Source organism: Pseudoliparis swirei, chromosome 18 (genome assembly GCF_029220125.1).
Source record: "Pseudoliparis swirei isolate HS2019 ecotype Mariana Trench chromosome 18, NWPU_hadal_v1, whole genome shotgun sequence".
NCBI classification, from domain to species: domain Eukaryota; kingdom Metazoa; phylum Chordata; class Actinopteri; order Perciformes; family Liparidae; genus Pseudoliparis; species Pseudoliparis swirei.
Window position 1 is genome coordinate 5721283 of NC_079405.1, and position 21939 is coordinate 5743221.

The 21939-nt window shown below is 43.1% G+C and overlaps 2 protein-coding genes across 12 annotated transcripts in view; one reads left to right on the top strand and one right to left on the bottom strand.

The window, feature by feature from the left end:
• The first annotated feature begins 31 nt into the window (after window positions 1-31).
• padi2 (peptidyl arginine deiminase, type II) lies at window positions 32-15107 on the top strand. Of its 2 annotated transcripts, XM_056438545.1 has the most exons (17): window positions 32-88; window positions 2586-2714; window positions 6326-6497; window positions 6924-6993; window positions 7705-7766; window positions 8218-8335; window positions 9623-9775; window positions 10516-10709; window positions 11089-11192; window positions 11399-11510; window positions 11625-11732; window positions 11936-12087; window positions 12176-12323; window positions 12465-12558; window positions 12633-12712; window positions 13711-13851; window positions 14038-15107. In XM_056438545.1, the coding sequence occupies exons 2-17, from the start codon at window positions 2623-2625 to the stop codon at window positions 14269-14271; spliced, it is 2034 nt and encodes a 677-aa protein (XP_056294520.1). In that variant the 5' UTR covers window positions 32-88; window positions 2586-2622; the 3' UTR covers window positions 14272-15107. The 2 variants fall into 2 exon arrangements, with proteins under 2 accessions (XP_056294520.1, XP_056294521.1); XM_056438546.1 differs by lacking the exon at window positions 32-88 and having other exon boundaries at window positions 2543-2714; window positions 10519-10709.
• The window catches only part of rap1gapb (RAP1 GTPase activating protein b), a 125148-nt gene continuing 117694 nt past the window's right edge, over window positions 14486-21939 (bottom strand). For 6 of the 10 annotated variants that reach the window (XM_056438553.1, XM_056438555.1, XM_056438552.1 and 3 more), the window contains 5 exons: window positions 19911-20027; window positions 17948-18032; window positions 17510-17592; window positions 16645-16692; window positions 14486-16498 (listed from right to left, as the gene is read on the bottom strand). In XM_056438553.1, coding sequence (XP_056294528.1) covers window positions 16399-16498; window positions 16645-16692; window positions 17510-17592; window positions 17948-18032; window positions 19911-20027 — 433 coding nt within the window. In that variant the 3' untranslated portion in view covers window positions 14486-16398. Of the gene's footprint in view, window positions 16499-16644; window positions 16693-17509; window positions 17593-17947; window positions 18033-18650; window positions 19293-19910; window positions 20028-21939 lie in introns of those variants that run through there. The other 4 variants (XM_056438554.1, XM_056438550.1, XR_008834522.1 and 1 more) reach the window with 3 other exon arrangements.

Here is a 21939-nt window from a genome sequence, read left to right on the forward strand (position 1 = left end):
AAACGTCTCCCCCCCTTTTCTTCCCAGTGAATTCCTTCCGCTCCAATCTCGACAGCGGACACACCGTCCCGGAGCGTTACGGTTAACGGTGAGCGCGCGACGTCGGTCAAACTCCACGTTTGATTTTACCGAGTCGTGTAAAACGTTGATTTCGGCTGTTTGGAGCAAGTTCAACAATATTTTGTATTCGTCTTTCTGTCCCACAAGAACAACAAAGCGCATTGAGCTGGTGGCCAGGGTTGCCAGGTCTGTGTGACAAAACCAGCCCAAAAACCAGCCCAATATCAGAACTCAAAATATGCCCGTGCCAAACCATATACACTGCTTTTAAAGTCCAACAGCATTGCTATCATTGCCAAATGTATTGTAATATCTACAAAGTAACACCAAATGTTTCGTATGCCAGCATTAAAAGCAGTTTAAGGTAGGATTTGGGTATAAATAAATTATTTCATTTAAAATATGGATTTTTATTTAAAGATATTCATGTAATTTGCATGCAAAATAGGTCTACCCGAACCAGCGGACAAAAAAATTCAACCCGCGGCAACACTTCAAAAGTAGCCCAATTCCGCGGGAAAACCGCGGACCTGGCAACACTGCTGGTGGCATTGGATATCCTAGATCCCGCCTTCTCCCCCCCCCCCCCCTCCGTGCATGTTTAGAGTTATTCTATTGGTCCGTACTGAAACCTGCCAAACATTTGCAGCAATTTAATTGGGTTTCAGTCCGAGATGTTTTGTGACAGCCTTTTTGTTTTCTGAATTGCCCGGAAGTGCATTAGTATTTCACAAGTTATTGGTGGTTATTGTCGCTTTATGCCTTTTGAGAGTTCAACACTTGAATTACAAATAGTTTGAAGTCGGAAAAATTATTTCATATTATGGAACAAAAAACACTATGACAATGTATGTGTTGAAATGTATATGAGTTTCCATATCAAACGCACACTGCCCTTTTGAAATGAAGAAACAATGTTATTGGGTTATTGTTAGAATTATTATTATTAGAACAAGAAGTTGAGGTAATAATATGCAGACAATGTGAGAAATGTCTTCACTTTTTTCTCTCCACTTGTTTAGCACAACAATGAAATACGTTTAGGCAAATAAAGTAGAGAAAATTAGTAAAAAAAGGAGAGTGAAATTAAGTTATGAAAAAGACGTTTTGGGGGTGACGAAATAGTAACTTGTTAGTATTTTTTTATTTATTTATCTTAAAGGTATACTGTAGGGATTGCATGAAAAACAAGGAATGCACTTGAAAACAAAGTAATCATTCATTTCTTATGACCAAATATGTGTGGCGGTGTCTGGAGACAATGCCTATACTGCATTTTATTTGTCTTTTATTATGTTCTTTGGGTCATGTCTGGGCATAACTCTTCGGATGGTATACGTGCAGCCTCCAGGCGTGTGTCTTTGACGAAGGTTTTGCTGAGAAATTCAGTCAGCAGCAGGATTTCATTTATGACTTTAGGATATAGACCTACTGTTCATTTCCTTGTGCACTTGTCAACACTTGAGCTGTAATGTACCTCAACAGATCATGGCTCTCTTATCTCAATTTACAATCTGGAAATGCAGTCGTGGGAAAACATCTGTTCCAGAATCCCTCATTCGTTCTGAAGCAGGTCTGTCTATCTGTGGATGGATTTTGTGACGGCGTCAAAACCCTGCAAAATGCATTCATGAAAGGTGTCGTCAAGATCAAAATGAAGCTCCATGTGGTCGCAGAAAGGGCACTGGAAGAAGGGAGGTAGGGAAGGGGCCATTGGAAAGGGACGAAATAGTCACTCAAATACTATAAGTAACATTTCTTTCAAGGTACTTGCACTTAATTTGAGTAATTCCATATTATGCTACATCTCACATATATATGTTTACATTAAGTAAAAGTACAAGAAGGCTTAAACAAATAATTAATAAGATGGGGAAATCATTTTCCTATCCATTTTCAGTTTATAAGTAAACTCAGCACTTTGACATTATGTTATTATATTATTAAATGTTCATCATGTCCATGTTACGGTTTGCAATGGGATGGAGGAAGAGCCCTTATGTGTACTTAAAAATGTGTTAACTTCCATGTGTTGTGCCTGGGTGCATATATATATATATGCACCCAAGATATTTATATATATATATATATATATATATATATATGCACCCAGGATATGCACATATATATATATATATATATATGCACCCACATATCATATATCTCACGCATTCCTGCGTAATTATAACAAATTGTGGTATTGAAATAATACAAATGAATGTTTATTTAAGCTGTCGTCTTGGGAAATACTCTGTGACTCTTCGCCCGAAACATAAAAGACCTGCGGCATTTCCAACCCAGTGAACAAACAGAGAGACAGACACACAATAGACACTTGAAATGAGAGACAGGTAACAGGGGTGGGAGGGGCATGTTTGGCTGTGGACCAATCAGCGACCAGAGAGGCTTAAGCTCTTTCGACTTGGACCTGCAGGCTTTTAGTTTGAAAGTGTGCAAGTCCAGATCGGTGCGCGTGCTCGTTTCTTCGTCTCCGAACAACATTAGTGTCGGTATCTCTTCTCCAGTCCGAGTGCCACTCACCGGAGGACGGACACGGCAGTCATGAACCACCAACGGACTCTCCGAGTCGATTACGACCAGACTGCCAGCGTGATGTGCGTGGTGGACTCGGATCTGAACGTAAACCTGAACAGGTAGGCTCTTGTTTCACGCACAAACAAAACAATATATATTTGTTCAAAATTTAAATTTTATCAAAGATTTGGAACATGTGTTGTTTTTATTTAATGTACCAGCGTGGTAAACCGCTGGCTGACTGTAACTGACACAGCTGTGTATCATTCCTTATTTACATGGAGTAGTATGATGATGTAAAGTGGTCACCAGGTAACCAGCCGACATCCTGAGCGATTCCTAAATATGTATTACTACTTTTTATAAAAGAAAAAACTCCAATATCTGAAACCAACGCAGTCTAATACGACATTCCTGCAATACACCACAAAGATGAATCATGAACATCATGCTACAGTGTTTATTTAGACTGTATTCTGTATTCTGCAGGAGATCCTGGCAAACTCAACACTTTACTCAGCACTTTACTTTGTTTTCCCCTTGTATATTTAGTTTCCTCTGTATATTTAGTATTTTAGTTTAGTATTTAGTATTGTTATTGTGTTTTATTTTTTTATTAATGCTCTAACGTGCACCGCTGCTGTGATCCTGAAATTTCCCGACTGTGGGACTAATAAAGGATTATCTTATCTTATCTTATTCAAGAGGTGTTGATTTAGGGTAATAATAATTTGGGCAGTTACAGTTCAGTAAAATACTACGCCCCCAAAAAGATGGACTAAGTATGAGGAGCAACACTTGGCATAATGTTATATAACTCAACAGCACACGCTCCAAAAGACTTAAAAAGTGTGAGTGAAAAAAACCTGAATATTATAACTTCATGAAGGTATAACTTTCTGCACGATTGTTGAGTCAATATTGGTGTTTAACCAGTTATTCCTAACAAACTGGCCACTGTGTGTGTGTTTGTGTTTGTGTGTGTGTGTGTATTCCATTGTTAACCCACGTCAAGAGAGCTGTGTGGATGATGTCATTTGTATGCAGACCCCGAGCATTTAGTTGTGTGCAGTGGAGACAGTCAACAGTCCCCTATTGTTGCTTTTAACACAGACTTTGATGATCCCACAGAATTGTGGGCAATACGCAAATGCCAGCCTTGCACAACACAACAGATCCAGGCTTGATGCTGTGCAGAGTGGGATACACGCCACGCCCATCCCAGAGGCTCTGTCGTCTAATGGGACATACGAATGGATCCATCTGAAAACCACTGGCCCCTTTCATATTGACATGTTATAGCAGGGTGAAGACCGGTGTAATAATACAATACATGATGGCCCCATTTTATTAAGTCTATCGCAGATATTCCAGTGAGCCTGGAGGTACACTACTAGGACCCTGGCCTACCTAAATGGAACAGGGCCATCATTATTGTTTATAATTACCCCACCCTGCAGGGATATGGTCCAATTGGCTGCTGTGGAAAGGGTCTTTCCTCAGCATAGATGGAGCTGTTGGTGGCAGTAATCGTTCCTCCTGTACACAAGCAGGTCATGTCCCAACGCGATAGGAATGTTAGTGGTGGGGGGGGGAGATAATCCACTAAAGCTAAAATGGGGTCTCGACATGTCAAGCTTGTCTAAACAAACGGCGTTTCTCAATTCAAAGTACACGAGTACAGACTTGTGTTCTTTTGGAGTCTGGACTTGGGAGTCGGGAGGACGGTCTTTCTGCGATTGGAACAGCAGCTGACTTGATGACGTCACCACATCAGCTGTTCTTGCTCCTGGGTTTACTCTAATTATTCACTGTAAATTATTTTTTACAGTCAAATAAACAAAACATCCTAAAATTACATTCCGTGACTCAACAACAGTAGTATTTATAAAAAGTCAACTGTCAGTAGTTTATTTTCTCCTCCGCTATTGTTTCCGGTTGCTGGTGAAATGCATTCTGGGATATCTGCTGGCCAGAGTACGCACAAGTCTCCTCTGATGCATCCTCCGGAAAGTGGGAGGATCAAGTCACATCCGGGCATTTTGACCGTGCTTTGCGAGAAGCGAACTTTGAATTGGAACATGTACTCGGGCTGAGACTGATGACGTCTCACGAGTCACGAGGACACAAGTAGAGGAAAGTACGCACAAGAACGCATATTGAGAAATGCCGAAAGTGTTTACAGTGCACAATTCCCTTTATGTAATTAAAGGGACACACTTTTCTAGCTGCACATGCGTCGGAGGGATAATAACCCAAAGAGTTACAGCCAAAATAAAGACCCCTTTGGTTTGGTGAACCCACACGGCTTATACCTTTAAGAGGCAATTTTGATCCTCGCACCCTTACTTTGGAATCACATTAGGAAGATGCATATTTACAGCACCGATGCAGCCATGTGAGTGTGGTTTATGTAGACTTTGACCAATGTTTCCCAACTGAGTTTCTGAGGAAGTACTTTTTTTTAAAGGATCAAACCATTGCGACACAGTCCGTGACTGAACTCGTCTATAAATGGCGATGTAACAGGTTCGTGGCGGTCGCCAGTAGGTTTCTCCCCCGAGTGCCAAAAGATGAGCATACAAGAAGGATATTTGGTCATATATTTCATTAGAGACTGCCGTCTGTGCCTCTGCTCTCCACTCTCCTGCTCCTCAGTCCATACTGCTCATTTATGGAGACACACACAGATTAGCCTCACCTGGTGCTGATTAACAATCAGCTAATCAGACACCGTTCCCTGACCCCCCCCCGCTCCACCCACTCTGCAGCCAAGCCTAAACACCCCCGCTGCCACAGGCGAGATAAGCAAATGTGTTGGTAAATGAACGTCCCTGACCATCTTTACAGCCATTTCCGCAAAACATTATTGTTTGTTTGTGTATTTTATTCAGTCAATCAAATCAAATACAATACAATATTATCCTATATAATATACAAAAGAGAAAGACTGAAAAGGTATAGGTAGAAGCAAAAAATGCTTATAAATTCCTATCCTAAATTAAAATGAAAATAAATCAGAAAATTAATATAAAATAAAGAAGAATAATTTTATTTATTTATATATACTACCACATACATCTTCCATATTAATACGTTTTTAATTACATTTATAACTTTCAAGAATTGTTTTATAAATAATTCCCTTGAAAACCAAAAAGGAGTTCACCAGTCCTACATCCATTTCAACATTATTCCATAATTGGACTCCGACAACAGAAATACATCTTCTTTTAATCCCTTTTTTAGCCTTTTGTACCGTGAACTTACAAACATCTCTCAAATCATATTTACACTCATGTATTGAAAATAAGCATTGTACACATTATATAATCTTGATTAAGCCATTTCGAAGAGTTATATATACATTTTGATAAATGACATTTTGAACCTGAGATCTGTTAGAATAGTTTTTTCGGTCCTCGGAGCATGGGGGAATTTGAACACCTGCAAGTTATTCGGACACTTATAACGTCGCTTTACGTTTGTCATCATTACAATTTGTTAATTTAATAAAACAGTTTATGTGTTTAAATCACTTTTCTGCCTTTGAAGCAATATAGACTAACCACTAACTTCCTCATGACTACGGTTGCTACTTCTTCTCTACCGGTCACAAAGTTTGAGCTTCAATCCCCCCCCCCCCACACACACACACACATACACACACACACTGGCAATGTAACACAGTGTGTCTGTTTTGCGTAACCATACGTTCTCTCGTTCTCAGGAGCGCCCCGCCCACCTCCATGTTCTTCTCTGTGAAGTGCACCTCCAGTGTTCAGTACGACATAAGCCCCGCCCCTCTGCTGCCGTCCCACCTCGTTCCCATGCGTCTCGAGGAAAGATCCGTACTGATCATCCGCATGAGCCAAGCCAGTCAACATGAAAACGATGGCAAGGTAAAGTGGGACAGAAGTGCAGTAAACCCATGACAAAAATGATGATTTCCATAATGCGCTCAGCTTATTAACGATTGAACATAATTCCGGTTGGCAATCTCCTGGAAGCGGAATTCAAATATTTGCTTTTCAGATATTGATATTAGTTTAATTCAGAGCCTGAAACCAAAGCACAAAAACAACTTAAAACTAAATGTGTCTAAAGTCGAATTTAGCTGGAAATATATCCAACTCACCGACCTCGATGCATTTGTACCTTTTTTCATCTTCTTTTGATTAACGATTTATCACTTTTCAAAAGAGCAGAAGATTTTCAACATTCAACGCAGCTCATAATTGTCATTCAAGCATCTTTTAACATTTCCCGATCATCGAATGTCATGTCGCACGACTAAATGACTCGTGTGTGTGTGTGTGTGTGTCCAGCTGTCTGTCTGGTACTATGGGGGGAGCCAGGAGGTCTTGGGGAAAGCGATCCTGCACCTGACAGCTATTGGTGAGTTAAAGCAGAATAAAAGGACGATATAAAAATAAAAAAAAGTATCATAAGTAGTTGTTTGCCCGTGTAACTCTGCATTGTTCTTTTGCCAAAATAATATCAGCAGAGCGTTAGTGCGTTGTTTAAATGCCATTAAAAACAGTCATAAAAACTGTTGATATTTGGAGTTGATTGAAATAAACGGACATTGTATTGTCACGACTCAAAAAACAGGACCCAAAAGCACGACTCCAATGTTCAGGGCAATCAAAAGGATTTATAAAAAACAGAAAATAACAGCTTTGCTGGAAAAAGACTTGAACAAAATACAAAACAAAATCACAACGATGCATCAACAGTAAACCAGGACAAAAGACTACACTATCAAGAATGATCAGGACGAGACAAGAGACAAGACGATCTGACACAAGACACAGGTAGACAGGCTTAAATACATGAGGAAATGGGGAACAGGTGGACACAATCAGGGGTGGAGCAGACAATCACACGAACAGGAAACACCGGGGAAGGAAATAAAGTTTCTCAAATGAGAGAGGACAGTTACTACAAAATAAAAGCAGACATGGAAAACAGGACTTAAACCTAAAACTTAACACAACCGACGAGACACGACATGTATAAACAGTTTTGCAGTCCAACAATAGCTGCTCTGTCATAAGAACCACCCTCTGGAATATTTGCACGAACAGCCCTGTGTCTGTCACGCAGAGATCTCTCTGGACGTGGATGCAGACAGAGACGGCGTTGTGGAGAAAAACAACGCCAATAAGGTGAGCGCCAACGTGTCAACCGATGCACGAGAGAAGCTGTTCTCTGTTCCCCTTCTGATAATCAATAAAGTTTAACTTCGTGAATAATAGGATCGCAATGCTGGAGTAAACTCATCGTGGCATTTTAATCATTTGAAAGCGACGACCGTGTACATCAGATCCTTCTGTGACTGTTTAAACAAAGCGTGTTCGTGTATTTGTTCTTACATCAGGGGGTTGGCGGTTCAATCCCCGCCCTGGTCGATGTGTCCTTGAGCAAGACACTTAACCCTGAATTGTTCCCTGTAGCTGTGTTTACTGTGTATGAGTGTAACATATTCCGTCTCTTTGAGTGCCTTTTTAAAAAGCTCTATACAAATTTAATCTATTATTATGAAGTTAAAGTTCAGCTTGTAGTTTTTCCATTTCTCAATTTTTTTTTTGTATCTGGTTTCGTTGAAAAACTTGTCAGGCATCCTGGACATGGGGTCCCAAAGGGCACGGAGCCATCCTATTGGTCAACTGTGACACAGAGCGGAGGTACAGGAAGAAACTGGACAGCGAGTGTGAACAGATCACCGAGCGTTCAGGTGAAAAGAGTGCGGCCTCGTTCTCCTCCGTCGAGTTCCCTCCTGCCTTCCCTTTGGCACTTTCACATATTTGCTTTTGCAAAGTCAGTCGATTAAAAAAGTACAGAAGTACAACACCACGGGTAGGGATGGGCATCGAGAACCGGTTCTGTTTTAGAATCGGTTTCCAGTGAACCGATTGTTTGGGATCGTCAGCCAAATTCTTTAACGGTTCTGCTAACGGTCCTCTGTGGCGTTGCGCAAACTTTTTTTGTTTCTTCTTCAGACTGCAGCAAACTAGGCAGAGGCGTTCTAAAGTTTGGCTCTATTTCACACGACAAAAAGTGCTCGTGTGAGGTGAGAGTGTGCCCACCTGTGTGCGCGCATCACGGCTGAGCGCTGCGCGCGCAGACAGCATTTAACGGACCGGAGCATTGCGTGCGCTCTGATCGCTCTTTTAATGAAGTATCGATACTAAAAATATGCTAAATCACATCGTTTTTAACATACGGGTACTTTGTTAGTATCGCTACACCGTGCAGCGTGACAGCAGCAGATGTAGCGGACTAACATTCAAGCTAACCTAACTTCCCAAACGCTGTGGACATCTGAACGCTGATTGGCCGAGACGCGACACGTCCCATCAAAGATGTTTTATTGCGAAGAGCACCACTTCACACTTTCTCCGCGTCTCACTGCAATCTCAACGGCAGCGGGCCAGGTGAAAAAAATAATAAATCGGAACGCGTCTCTGGTATTGTTCAGGGGGCCGGTCCACATGGGGAGGCGGGCCGTAGTTTGGGGACCACTGGGCTACAGCTAGCACGTCTTGTACACCTCCTCATATCTTTGTGTTCATCCTCCAGCCCATCTGAGAGAGTGTTCTCCACGGCTGGAGACACGATAAGTCCTGAGAGATCGCGTATCCTCCCGGAGAAAGCAGACATGCTTATTTTTCTGCACAAAAATTGTTGATGATCCATACAATTGATGGTTGCACACTTAGTATTTGCCACTGCTAGTTTCATTTTTGGCAGCTCAGTTCATATACCCTTAAAAAAAAAAGGAAGGAGCACTGTAATTTCTAGGAACATGTTTAAATTAAACAGAATACATTTTATTTAAGTTATGTAAGTTTTATTTTAAGTTCAAGAGGAATATGTATAAATGTTTTTGGTTATTTAAAAAAATTTAAATGTGTATGTATACATACTTTATATTAAAAAAAAAGTCACATTCCAGTCATGTGTCTGCGGCGTGTACTTTAAAAAAAAAAGGGGTCCTGACTGACTCTTTGTGCACGAACAGATCTGAAGGACATGTCGGTGATGGTGCTGCGGACCCGAGGCCCCGCCAAGCTGCCGGACGGCTACAAGCTTGCCATGCACATCTCTCAGGCGGACGCCGAGCGCGTCCGAGTCTTCAAGACCCGCAGCGCTCTGAACACGGGCAATATGCTGAGTGAGTGAAACGATGCGGGGCGAGAACGGCCGACGTCAGGTCGTCTCTGAGGTCGTTCACTCTTGTTGTTTATTACCGTCGCATTGAAAATGCGGAAGGTTATGTTTTGATCGCCGTGTATTTATTTGTATGCGTGTTAGTCGCATAACTCAAAAAGTATTAAACCGAATCGCAAGAAATTTGGTGGGATGATTGGTTATTATCCGGGGACCATTTGATTAGATTTTAGGATCGATCGGGTCAAAGGTCAAGGTCAAGGTCACGAAATGGTCAACATCTTCTTTTTACCATAGCACGGTCAATTTGTATCCAATTGACATGCAACTAATGCCAAAATGTTCATAATTCAATGCCCAGTCTTGTGATATGCGAATGTGTGCCTCTACTACCGAGTGCCCATTATTTATTTATTTATTTTATTTGTATATATTATAACAAAAAAAAAAGTTTTAAACCGAATCGCATGAAATTTGGTGGGATGATTGGTTATTATCCGGGGACCATTTGATTAGATTTTGGGATCAATCGGGTCAAGGTCAAGGTCATTGATAGGTTAAAATCTTCTTTTTACCATAGCACGGTAAATTTTTATCCAATTGGCATGCAACTAATGCCAAAATGTTCATAATTCAATGCCCAATGTTGTGATATGCGAAGGTATGCGCTCTACCGAGTGCCCATTCTAGTTCATTAAAGTATCGGGATTCGTTACCTCTCTGATCGTGCTGTTGTCACTTTAGCAGAAGATGTCTTCTGCAAGTACTTTGAGAGGGAGTTCCCGCTGGTGCTCAACAGCGAGGTCCTGACACAGGAAGTGCCGTACCTCGGGAACACCGCGGAGATGAACTTCTACGTGGAGGGCCTCCGGTTTCCCGACAAAGACTTCAACGGGCTCATCCGCATCCACCTCAGTCTGCTGGAGCCCATCGCCACCGTAAGACCAGCGACGCAGCTTCTTTTATTTCACCTCCTCACGCTGCCTTTTCATTTCTTTTGGACTCAAACTGGTGATGACGCAGTTTGCCGAGAAAATCTTTCAATCCGAGGGCCAATTACAGTAATATCTTGCTTTTTTTACCCCGAGCTTTCAACCACGTGTCACATTCGTCCTTTTGTTGAAAGCTCCTCACAAAGCTAGTCGATGGACCTTGAGATACGATTTATTGAGGTGAAACCACTATTTCCGAGGTCACGAATCAACTTTCAACAACACAGCTGAACTCTATGTTTATGAGTGTATTTGTTTACTAAAAAAAGCCCCACATGTTCTCTCGGTTACAAACGGGACTCTCCAGCCTCTCGTGTTTTGACAGGGTCTCCCTGAGACGCCGATTTTCACCGACACGGTGGTGTTCAGGGTGGCCCCGTGGATCATGACACCCAACACCCTCCAGCCTTCAGAGGTGTACGTCTGCAGGTAAGAGGAGACCGGTGAACAATAAAGACGACGGTGGACAATAGATGAGTCGGCAGTTTGCTTTGTGTTACACATTGCCCCGAAGAAGACATTTAGATAATGCCGTTGGTTGAAGATACAATAAAAAGCCTGTTTGAGCATTTCGAAAATGTAAATTCCAAACTATCGCTGAACGACAACGTCTTCTTCTGTTTTCCCCTCGGCAGCACGTCCGATAACTTCCGCTTCCTGAAGAGCATGAAGGAACTCGTTGCAAGCAGCGGGTACAAGCTCAATGTTTGCCACGCGTATATGAACCGAGGAGATCGTTGGATGCAGGTAAGACGCCAACCACGACATAAAAACGTCAAACATCAAACGCATCATGAGAAATAAAAGGAATCAACCCATCAAAGATACGATGATAAATATAACTCGTATTGTTTTTGTCAGGACGAGCTGGAGTTCGGCTACATTGACTCTCCTCATCATTGCTTCCCTGTTGTTCTGGACTCCCCTCGAGATGGAGATCTCATGGATTTTCCATACAATGAGCTACTGGTGAGACTCCAATTCCTCTTGAATCGTTCGGCGCTTTAATTGTTCCGCTGTTTACATGTATTGTTCATCCGCTGAGGGGGAGGAGCCTCTAAGGCGCGTAGGATTGTGGGACATCGCGCCTGCCTTTTTGAAGCCGATTGTGGTTCGTCGTATCATCCTCAACACGCCCTGGACGGGGTCGTTGACCGCCTCCGCGTCCTCAGGGGCCGGACTTCGGCTACGTGACGAGGTTCGCCGAGAGGAAAGACGTGAGCAGCCTGGACTCATTCGGCAACCTGGAGGTCAGCCCCCCCGTCACCGTGAATGGAAGACACTTCCCTCTGGGCCGGATCATCATCGGCGTGGCCTTCCCCACGTGAGTTTACGACGGAGATGAGGGAAACGGAACACGTGGCCGAAGATTGGCGGACGTTACTTGTCTCTCTTTCTCTCTCTCTCTCAAGGGCGATCAAAGGACGGAACATGACCAAAGTGGTCCAGGACTTCCTGTGGGCTCAGAAGGTTCAGGAGCCCATCGCCTTGTTCTCCGACTGGCTCTTTGTGGGCCACGTGGACGAATTCCTGAGTTTTGTTCCCGCGCCCGACCGCAAGGTAAAATATATTCCCGGTGGAAACGGAAGCGGCTGAATAGTTTTGAAGACGGGGAAGCGGCTGGCGAAACGCCGTCTCGCGGCTTCGTATAAGCTCCCCGGACGCTGGGGCAGACGGTGTTATCTTTGTCTCGTTGCGCAGGGCTTCCGGCTGCTGCTGGCCAGCCCCGACGCAGGCTACAAACTCTTCAGAGGGTTGCTCAACGATGGACACGGACAAGCCAAGCTGTTTGAGGGTAGGCCCGTCTTGTAACGCCGTTGCGTATCGGAGCGATGAACAAACCCATCATATCTCAACACTCTGTCAAAGGTCTGAAAGACGAGGAGCAGGTATCAGTGGAGGAGATACTTAACGACGAAGGTCTCCGAGCTGAAAATAACTACGTGCAGGTGAGGGGGACATTTTCCTAACTGTGAACATCCAAAGTGAAGATCTGCTGCAGAGGTTCTGCAATCAGGCCTCGGCCTCCGGGTCGGAAAAAAGTGAAGCCAGTGTGGAAATTCCTTAAACGTGCATTCTTTCTATTGGCCATGAGGGGGCAACGCCTGTGGTTGCAAAAATAAGTCCTATTGTATTGTCAATGAGGAAATGACTCTATTACTACTTTATTACACCTCTGTAAACACGAGTTAATCTCAGTTTATCGTTTCAAGTCTTCTTTTAATACTGCGTGGTGTCCATTTAGTAATTATGGTCGCATTTAGAATACAATAGACGGTAAAGCAGGTTTTGCTTTAGGGCATGGCCACTTTGTGATTGACAGGTTGTAACCACATCATTAAATGCATTTTTCTCGTGGGCTCCACCCTCTTTTGTATCGTTGCAAAAAACCCAAAATGCCAACAGAAAGAATGACAAACTAGAGGCTTCAAGATGTGACTGGACATCTTCACGTCATGGCCACACGTCTGCCGACAGTCAGATTTAAAGCTCTTATTGTTGGATATCTCCATGGATGGAACTTTCTGCATCGGCAGCTGATCGTACTAATAAGGAGCGTCCGCATACTTTTGGTCAGTTTCCCTTTTGTCTGCCTGAGCAATGATTCACTAGAGGACACAATGTACTATGACATGTTACTGTTTGTGTGGTTGTTGTTTGTTTTGTGTAAAGCCTTTTGTAACGCCATATTTTAGACCAAATATCTCAATATTGCAGCGATATTATAGGGGTTGACCGTCGCTCTATTTCACGCAATATATACCCAATGAGATTTTTGATAAATAAGCATCACTAATGTGGATACAATGGCACATAATAAACCATTCTATGTTCAGGACATTACAAAACTGAGTATGGAGTCCTTTAACACCAGGACGGCCCCTGCTCCATATTCCGATATCTCGTCTCCTCTCGATGTCGCACTGAGTGACGCGTTCTCTCCCAGAGCTGCATCGACTGGAACAGAGATGTGCTGAAGCGAGAGCTGGGCCTGGACGAGGAGGACATCATCGACCTGCCCATCCTCTTCAAGTTGGTGCTGGATAACAACGAAGAGTTCAAAGCGTTGGCGTACTACCCGGACATGGTGTGTGTGTGTGTGTGTGTCTGGCACGTCGCTTCCTGTGTCTGTGTGTGTGTCTGGCACGTTGCTTCGTGTGTCTGTGTGTGTGTGTGTGTGTGTGTCTGGCACGTCGCTTCGCCGAGATCTTCCCGAAGCAGTCGGATGGCGAGTCTCGCGGCGTAACTTCCTGTCACGTCTGTGTTTTCCCAGGTGAACATGATCGTCTTGGGGAGGAACCTGGGCATCCCGAAGCCCTTCGGGCCCCGGGTGAACGGCCGCTGCGCCCTGGAGGCCGAGACGTGCTCCCTGCTGGAGGCCCTGGACCTCAGATGCACGTTCATCAACGACTTCGCCTCCTACCACAAGCTGCTGGGCGAGGTGCACTGCGGCTCCAACGTCCGCAGGGAGCCGTTCGACTTCAAGTGGTGGAACCTGGAGATGTGATCGGGGGGGGGGGAAAGAGGTTGTAGACGGGTTCGAGAGGCTTTCAAAAATACTAAACCGCCTAAGACGTCAAACGGCATCGGTACTTTACTTCAGGAGGGAAGAGATCTTTTTTCTGGGGTTTCGTGGTTATGTGCCTTGTGTTCATTTCCTCTTGCTGAACACTTTGGAAGGTAGCCATCAATGTAGGAAGGATTAGCCCAGACGTTTGATCCATGATGCAGCTTCATCTTTATTCAACTTGGTTTTTTTGTTGGCTTTATTTACGAAAAAACAAAAGGGATTCAAAGCAGTATTTACACGTTTCTGAACAAGGGCTTAAGCAGACCGTCGACATGAACAGAAATACAATCGTTTTGAAATGGAGCACACTGAAGATTCACTCCCCGGCCCGTTGGCGCACAGTTAGTGATGTGCTGCAACAACACAGAGCCACAAGAGGGAGCACTTCAACTACTCAAGCATTTCCAAAGAAAAACAGTCTTTTTTTTCTTTTTTTAAATCAATTTGAAAGGCTGCAAAACACACATGTGGAATTATGACCAAAAAGAAGTGTATCTTTGTTTGTTCGGATGCAAAATGTTGTGATTTGTTGTTTTTAACCGCTCCATGAAAACAGCATGCAGGTCCAGTGTCTTAAACCTTTTGTACTTTTCACACACTGTCAACGTCGTCTTTTAAATCAGTGTAGACAATAAATATCAAGTCTTACGACTTGAGTGAAATAAACCACACGTATCCGTCTGGTTCCTTCATCTCAAACTGAAGATTCTGGAGAGTGAACACAGGACCACTATTCATATTGACGGACGTGCGTGAATAAATAAATAAATACACGTCTGCCTAGTTTTTACATTCAAGCCAGCTGGCGATGCGGTGCCTTTTCAAACCGGGACCCTCCTTCAAAGCAGCTCATAATCATTTAAAAAAAGGCAACTTCAAGACACGGAGTCACAGTGTAATTCATATTCAGTAAACAAATCAGGCTTTTTTTTTTTTACTTTCTAAAATCATTTTTTGGGAAAATGTAGTGCTTCATTCACGTACATATATATATATATATTACACTTTACAAATAAAGTAGGAAACTGTGGCATTTGGCTCTCGGTCAGCAATGTGCGCTGCTGCGTCTGGAGATGGCTGTTTGTTTTCTTCTTTTTTTTTGAACAAAACATATCACAAGAGACAACGACTCTGTCAAAGCATGGCACCAGAGGACAGGTTTTCTTTTTGGCAAGCAGATTTACACCATGCACAGTACCGTTGTATACACACACACACACAGACTCGCACACATCAAATCAACATGGTGTGTGTGAGACGAACAGTATAGGATCTTGACGTGTGGATCGAGGATGCGTGTTGCTGGTTGGGGGCTCCTACAGGAAACACATGTTCTTATTCTAATCATCAAAGCATCAGTAAGTTTTGTAAAAAATATGTATTTTCCTACAGACTTACTGTGGGGCTGCAGATGTATTTCCTGTGGTATATCTCACCCACCTATAGGAGGAAGGACCGACGGGATTTCACAGCCACCGACAACATCGCATCACGGATAAAAAGCCCTGACAGATTCTATCGGAGCTGTCGTTAAACACGACACGGATCACCCACTGCAGAATACTCAGAACAAGAAGAATAGATCAGCAGTAAAACAGTCCCAAAAAAACAAAACAAAAAAGTGTTGCCAAGCCCACACCCGGTACATCAACGTTAAAACCCATGTACAATATCACAGTGGGATGTGAGGTTGACAGAAAAAGAAAAAAAAACATTTCTCTCTAGTGCAACTCTCCTCTCTAAACACTGTTGTACAATTCAAACAAACAACGGTTGTTGTTTGATCGGTCTTGAATCCCCCCCCCCCCAACAGTTCAAAATCCAGACCTTTTTTTAAAGAGGACACACAACATCTGACTGTTTACAGTATACAGCGGGTTTCAGAGCTCACTCTCACAGGCGGGCCGGACTCACTGCCAGCTGACGGAAGGACAGTCAGTGGTGATGGAGGGGAGGGGGGGACTGTTCCTTTCTGCCAGGGGTGCGTTCAAGGAGGGCGGGACAAATCCACGGAGCATATGGGCGTCCGTCAGCGGATCCAAAAACACGCAAAAGGAAGATCCGTCAAGTCTCCGGATTCCGTCTCCTCTCTCGGCTCCTCGCTCGGCTCCTCTCTCCGGCGGTCACCTTTCTTCTCGGGCGAGAGGTGCCTCGTATGGGAGTGCTGAGGCAACGGAGAAGAAGTTAAAAAGATATGGAAAGAGGATCGGGTGGGTTGAGGGGTTAAAATGTAACGCGCGAAGAAAAAGAGCGCGCGTCTGTGGAGTCATTATTACGTAGACACGAGATTATGTTCACATCGTGTCTCACCTGAGAATGGATGTCGAAGCAGTGGTCAGAGGAGCGTGGCTAACAGTTCTGCAGGCAGAGAGATGTGGAGAGGAGATGGCACAGTTAATATCAACAACAACAACAAGGCCAACAACAACAACATCAGAGAGCCGCTGATCTCGTTGGACTGATGATGGCCACCAGTGCGTCGTACCGTCTGGTCAGATTGTATAAAACATACAGTTGCATAGCTGTATGTGACACAAATACTCAAAGAAATAAAAAATTATTCTTTTAAATAAATTTGCTTTGTCATTACCTTCGCATTGAAAATGCGGAAGGTTATGTTTTGATCGCCGTGTATTTATTTATTTATTTGTATGCGTGTTACTCGCATAACTCAAAAAGTATGAAACCGAATAGCATGAAATTTGGTGGGATGATTTGTTATTATCCGGGGACCATTTGATTAGATTTTGGGATCGATCGGGTCAAAGTCATGAAAAGGTCAAAATCTTCTTGGCATGCAACTAATGCCAACATGTTCATAATGTAATGCCCAATCTTGTGATATGCGAAGGTATGCGCTCTACCGAGTGCCCGTTCTAGTTTCATTTTGTATAGTTGATGTAGAATGAGCGTATCATTTTGTTCTTGCTACTGACTATTCACAAAAAAAAACTGTCTACATCCACTGTGGTCAAGACTGAAATATCTCATCAGAGGATCTCCAGTCAAATGGTTCAAACTCTATCACAAGTACCCAGAATGCAAAGGGGACGTCTTCAGACATCACATCCAACCAAAGCTTGAAAGTACTGAACATTCGGTCTTCGTGGTCAATAAACGACCCGATCGATGGACGAGTGAAGCCGCCCGAGTCGTCCCCTCACGCTCGCCTCACCGGTGAGAACTTGTGCTCCTGCGACGGCCGCTCCGTCTTGGGCCGGCCGTCCGTCCCTCTGGGCTCCGACGTCCTCGCCGCCGCTGGAAAGGAGGAGACAGATGTTTCACGGTTAATACACACCGGAGCGCACGATGCTGCCACATGGTCCCGCCCGAGTAGAGGATATCCCAGCATGCAAAGGATGAACGGTTCAGAGCGAACACACACACGTCGGCCTCTGGTGTGGGCGGTGTGGTGCAGCCGAGGGGAAGTTTTTCACTCAAGGGTGCGTCCATGTTTATTGCTCGGGAAGCAGAGGCGGTTATTCCTGCATCTATATTTCCCTCAGACATAAATATGGAAAAGTCGATCTTTGCTGACGTGACGTTTTTTTCTTCTTCACACCCTCGGGCGACCGCCAACCCCGCCATGTGACCCCTATTCTCCCAAACTCACCAGAAAAAACTCCCTGATCGTCGTCTGCCGCCGAGCTGAACACAAACGGCTCTCCCTTGAGTGGCGTGACACAAGACCCACTTTCCTGTTGGAGGGAAGAAGGAAGTTAGAAAACCGATATACACTACCGTTCAAAAGTTTGGGGTCACTTAGAAATGTCTTTATTTTTCAATCAAGATAACATTAATCAAAAATACACACTATACATTGTTAATGTGGTAAATGACTATTCTAGGTGGAAACGTCTGGTTTCTAATGAAATATCTCCAGAGGTGTATAGAGGCCCATTTCCATCAACTATCACTCCAGTGTTCTAATGGTATATTGTGTTTGCTAATCGCCTTAGAAGACTAATATCTGATTAGAAAACCCTTGTGCAATTATGTTAGCACAGCTGAAAACAGTTATGCTGGTGATATAAGCTATACAACTGGCCTTCATTTGAGCTTGAAGTTTGAAGAACAAAATTAATACTTCAAATATTAATCATTATTTCTAACCTTGTCAATGTCTTGACTATATTTTCTATTCAATTTTCAATTCATTTGATAAATAAAAGTGAGTTTTCATGGAAGACACGAAATTGTCTGGATGACCCCAAACTTTTGAACGGTAGTGTATATAAAAAAAAATATATATATAACGAGGCATTTTCATAACCGAAGCTCGAGGCTACACCCCGAGACTGTTTGCATTTTCTCACTTTTTTCCTTCTCCCTCCTTGTCAGATGCAAAATGGTGAAGGAAATGGATAAATTACCACGCAATAGATTTTTGACACCTGCCATTTTTGGAATATAGTGAAATTCATCAAAACCTGCTCACATCCTTTGTTCCAATTGGTTTGTTTTTTTGCAACAGAATAATTGGGAACCTCCCCCCCCCCTCCGTCCCACACACACGCAGTGAAAAGGAGACACATATTAAATATGTCATCAGATGTGAGTGGCTGTGCCTGCTGTGTGGTTCTGGGGACGTGGTCCATGCACTGTCGTGATGTAAAGACGAAGATATCAAGATAAAGAGGTTTTTATTGTCATCGTTGTTACACAACGACATTTAGCCGGTAGCAGCAAACAACAAAGACAGACAAACATACAAGATAAAAAAAAGACACAAGAGAGAATAAAAAACCGTTACTAAGTCAAATCTGATGGAATGTGTGCACGTTTTATTTTGGTAGTGCAAGAGTATAACGTCTCCACCCACCAGCCCGGTGTCGTACTCGTCCTCGGCCTCGTTCTCGTGCTCCTCCACCACGCTGGCGAAGCTGCTGGCGTTGGAGGAGGAGCGGGAAAGGTCCTGAGTCTCGGGGATGGACGGCGCCCTGCAACACATCGCCAGACTCCACACCTGGGTCACTCTGACCGCAGCTGAGCTCTCTCCGTCAGATGAATTTATTTGGGCCACACATTTTTTTCTTTTCTTTACTTATTACATTTTCTTCTGTATTATTTATTTCACAGCACTTTTCAAACAAAGGGACAGCGGCGTGTTAGCGTCTGTGCCAGGTAGCGTAATCTTTGAAGCCGTTATGTAACGGATGCATCCCTCGACATTATCTCTATCGAGGGCAATACTTCAGGTGCAGTAAAAGAAAATTCAAGCTCTATTGTGCAAATGCACACCAAAAAAAGCACTCGAGACAAATTTGTAATTTGCGAAATTGGGCTTTACAAATAAACTGAATTGAATTGAAATGCGATAACCGTCTAGAAGATTTCTTATCTCATATTAGTTTTAATCTCTGCATGTATATCATTTTTCTCAGAGTTAAACACATTTGAGAGTTTTTTTGCTTTCACCTAAACATACACCTGCATTATAGCTTGAGAAGCTACCATATTTTTTTTTTTACAAATGTATTCCCTATTCAGCCACCCGAAGGATGAATCATAACAAATAACTTTGCGTGAGCCAATTTAATAAAGTATACCATATAATGAATCTACATAAGAGTCACCTGTTCTTGGAAGCGGGGAATTCGGGCGAGCTGTGATTGGAGGAGTTGTCTGATCTGTTGTCCAGTGAAAAGTGTGTCCCCTCCAGTGTCCTCGTGCTGCTGGGGGACACCTCCCGGCTTCAGGACGGCGATGGAGACATGAAACATGTTAGTTTACTTATTCATATGGAGTAACACACGAAACACACTCTTGATGGATATTACATATCTGAACATGTGAGATATGAAGAAGGGGCCCGGCCAACTGCTGTTTCACTATCGTTGATGTTTTGGTAGCACTTTCTATGATGCCCATGTCTTGTGGTAATAATAATGATATAGTATTCTAGACATAATCAGCTCATAGCACTGTATAAGTAATGACCTGGCCACCAGATGTCTTTGTTAAACAGAAGCATCTGAGAAGTTGCCATTGGAAACTGTTTGAAAAAAGGATTAATTACACTTTAAAAAAGAAAAAAAGGGGATTGGCTGAACCACCTGTCAATCAAACTCTAGCTGAAGCCAGTCGCATACCTGCAAACTCATAAGGGGTGAAAAAGGTGACGACAGGGGTGGGGGAGAGGGGTGGGGGGTGCAGGTGACTTTTTTGTTGTTGTCTCCACACCACATCCACGTTGTTTGATGACACCTCAAAGCTTTTATAACTACAGTCTTTTGATTGTTCTGTTCTGACTGCAAATCTAAATAATAATAACAAACATTTTAAGAAAAAAATCCTCTGAATAATTCAGTGATCGGGCCCTAATAATAGTAATAACAACTTTACATTATCATTATATATAATATGGTTAAAGTCATTCATGAACCAACTTCCTTTTTTTAACTTGTGTGCCCTGCTGAGCTTTGAGCCTGTTCCATGAGTCTGTTCCATGAACCTGTTCATGAGTCTGTTCCTGTTCCATGATTCTGTTCCATAATTTACCCCCCCCCCCCCCCCTACCCAAAACAAAAACTCTTCGGATGTACACTATTTACGTGGATGACCTATAGTTTGATTTCAAAACGGCGAATTTCGCCGAAATGTGACAAGTTTGCAGGTATGCAGTAGGAAGAAAAACCAGACCGTCTTTTGCTCTTCTTTCAGAGAGGAAACACTTTGATATAACGGATGCTATTGCATTATTTACACTGCCCTAGTTAGGAGCAGCCATTCTTGTTAAGAATTAACAGTCGCCTCTCTGCGGAGCGTCATCTAATCAAGGAATCTGATTGGTCCGTGCCCGGCTTACAGGCAGCACCCTGAAAACAAGGTGGACTTTCGTGGGATGTGTGTCCAGTTTCACGTGATCGCGTGACGTTGCAAACAATCCAGTGGCTGTGTAAGATAATTCAATTATACTCAATAATATTAATCATTACACGTGTAGTATGTTTACATGGCCTTACAATACACTTAAATAACTGTTCACTTTAAAAACACGTGTCACTTTAAACCTACACTTATTACCTTCGCATTGAAAATGCGGAAGGTTATGTTTTGATCGCCGTGTATTTATTTATTTATTTGTATGCGTGTTATTCGCATAACAAAAAAAGAATCGCATGAAATTTGGTGGGATGACTGGTTATTATCCGGGGACCATTTGATTACATTTTGGGATCAATCGGGTCAAAGGTCATGGAAAGGTCAAAATCTTCTTTTTACCATAGCACGGTCAATTTTTATCCAATTGTCATGCAACTAATGCCAACATGTTCATAATTCAATGCCCAATCTTGTGATATGCGAAGGTATGCGCTCTACCGAGTGCCCGTTCTAGTTGTAAATGTTATTGTCTTTTGTTTCACCATCTGCCATGTTAAATTCCTTGTATGTGAAAACATACCTGGCAATAAAAAGTTATCATTCTGATTGTAATAATGTGCATCATATAAAGATAATATTCTTTATTCTCCTCTTCCAGTATTCCCACTTTCGTTTAATATTCAACCACAGACACTGTGACACTACATCTGTCAGTTGTTTAGCATCAACATTAACACATCAGTGCGTGTTAGCTGATGCACCCATCGTGCTCCCATGGAT

What these genes read in the sequence shown, in the direction of transcription:
- padi2 (XM_056438545.1), top strand. Translation starts at nt 2,623, where the DNA reads ATGAACCACCAACGGACTCTCCGAGTCGATTACGACCAGACTGCCAGC. An exon ending in ACAAGCCAAGCTGTTTGAGG is followed by an intron (nt 12,559 to 12,632) that starts GTAGGCCCGTCT and finishes ACTCTGTCAAAG; the next exon opens with GTCTGAAAGACGAGGAGCAG. An exon ending in CTGAAAATAACTACGTGCAG is followed by an intron (nt 12,713 to 13,710) that starts GTGAGGGGGACA and finishes GTTCTCTCCCAG; the next exon opens with AGCTGCATCGACTGGAACAG.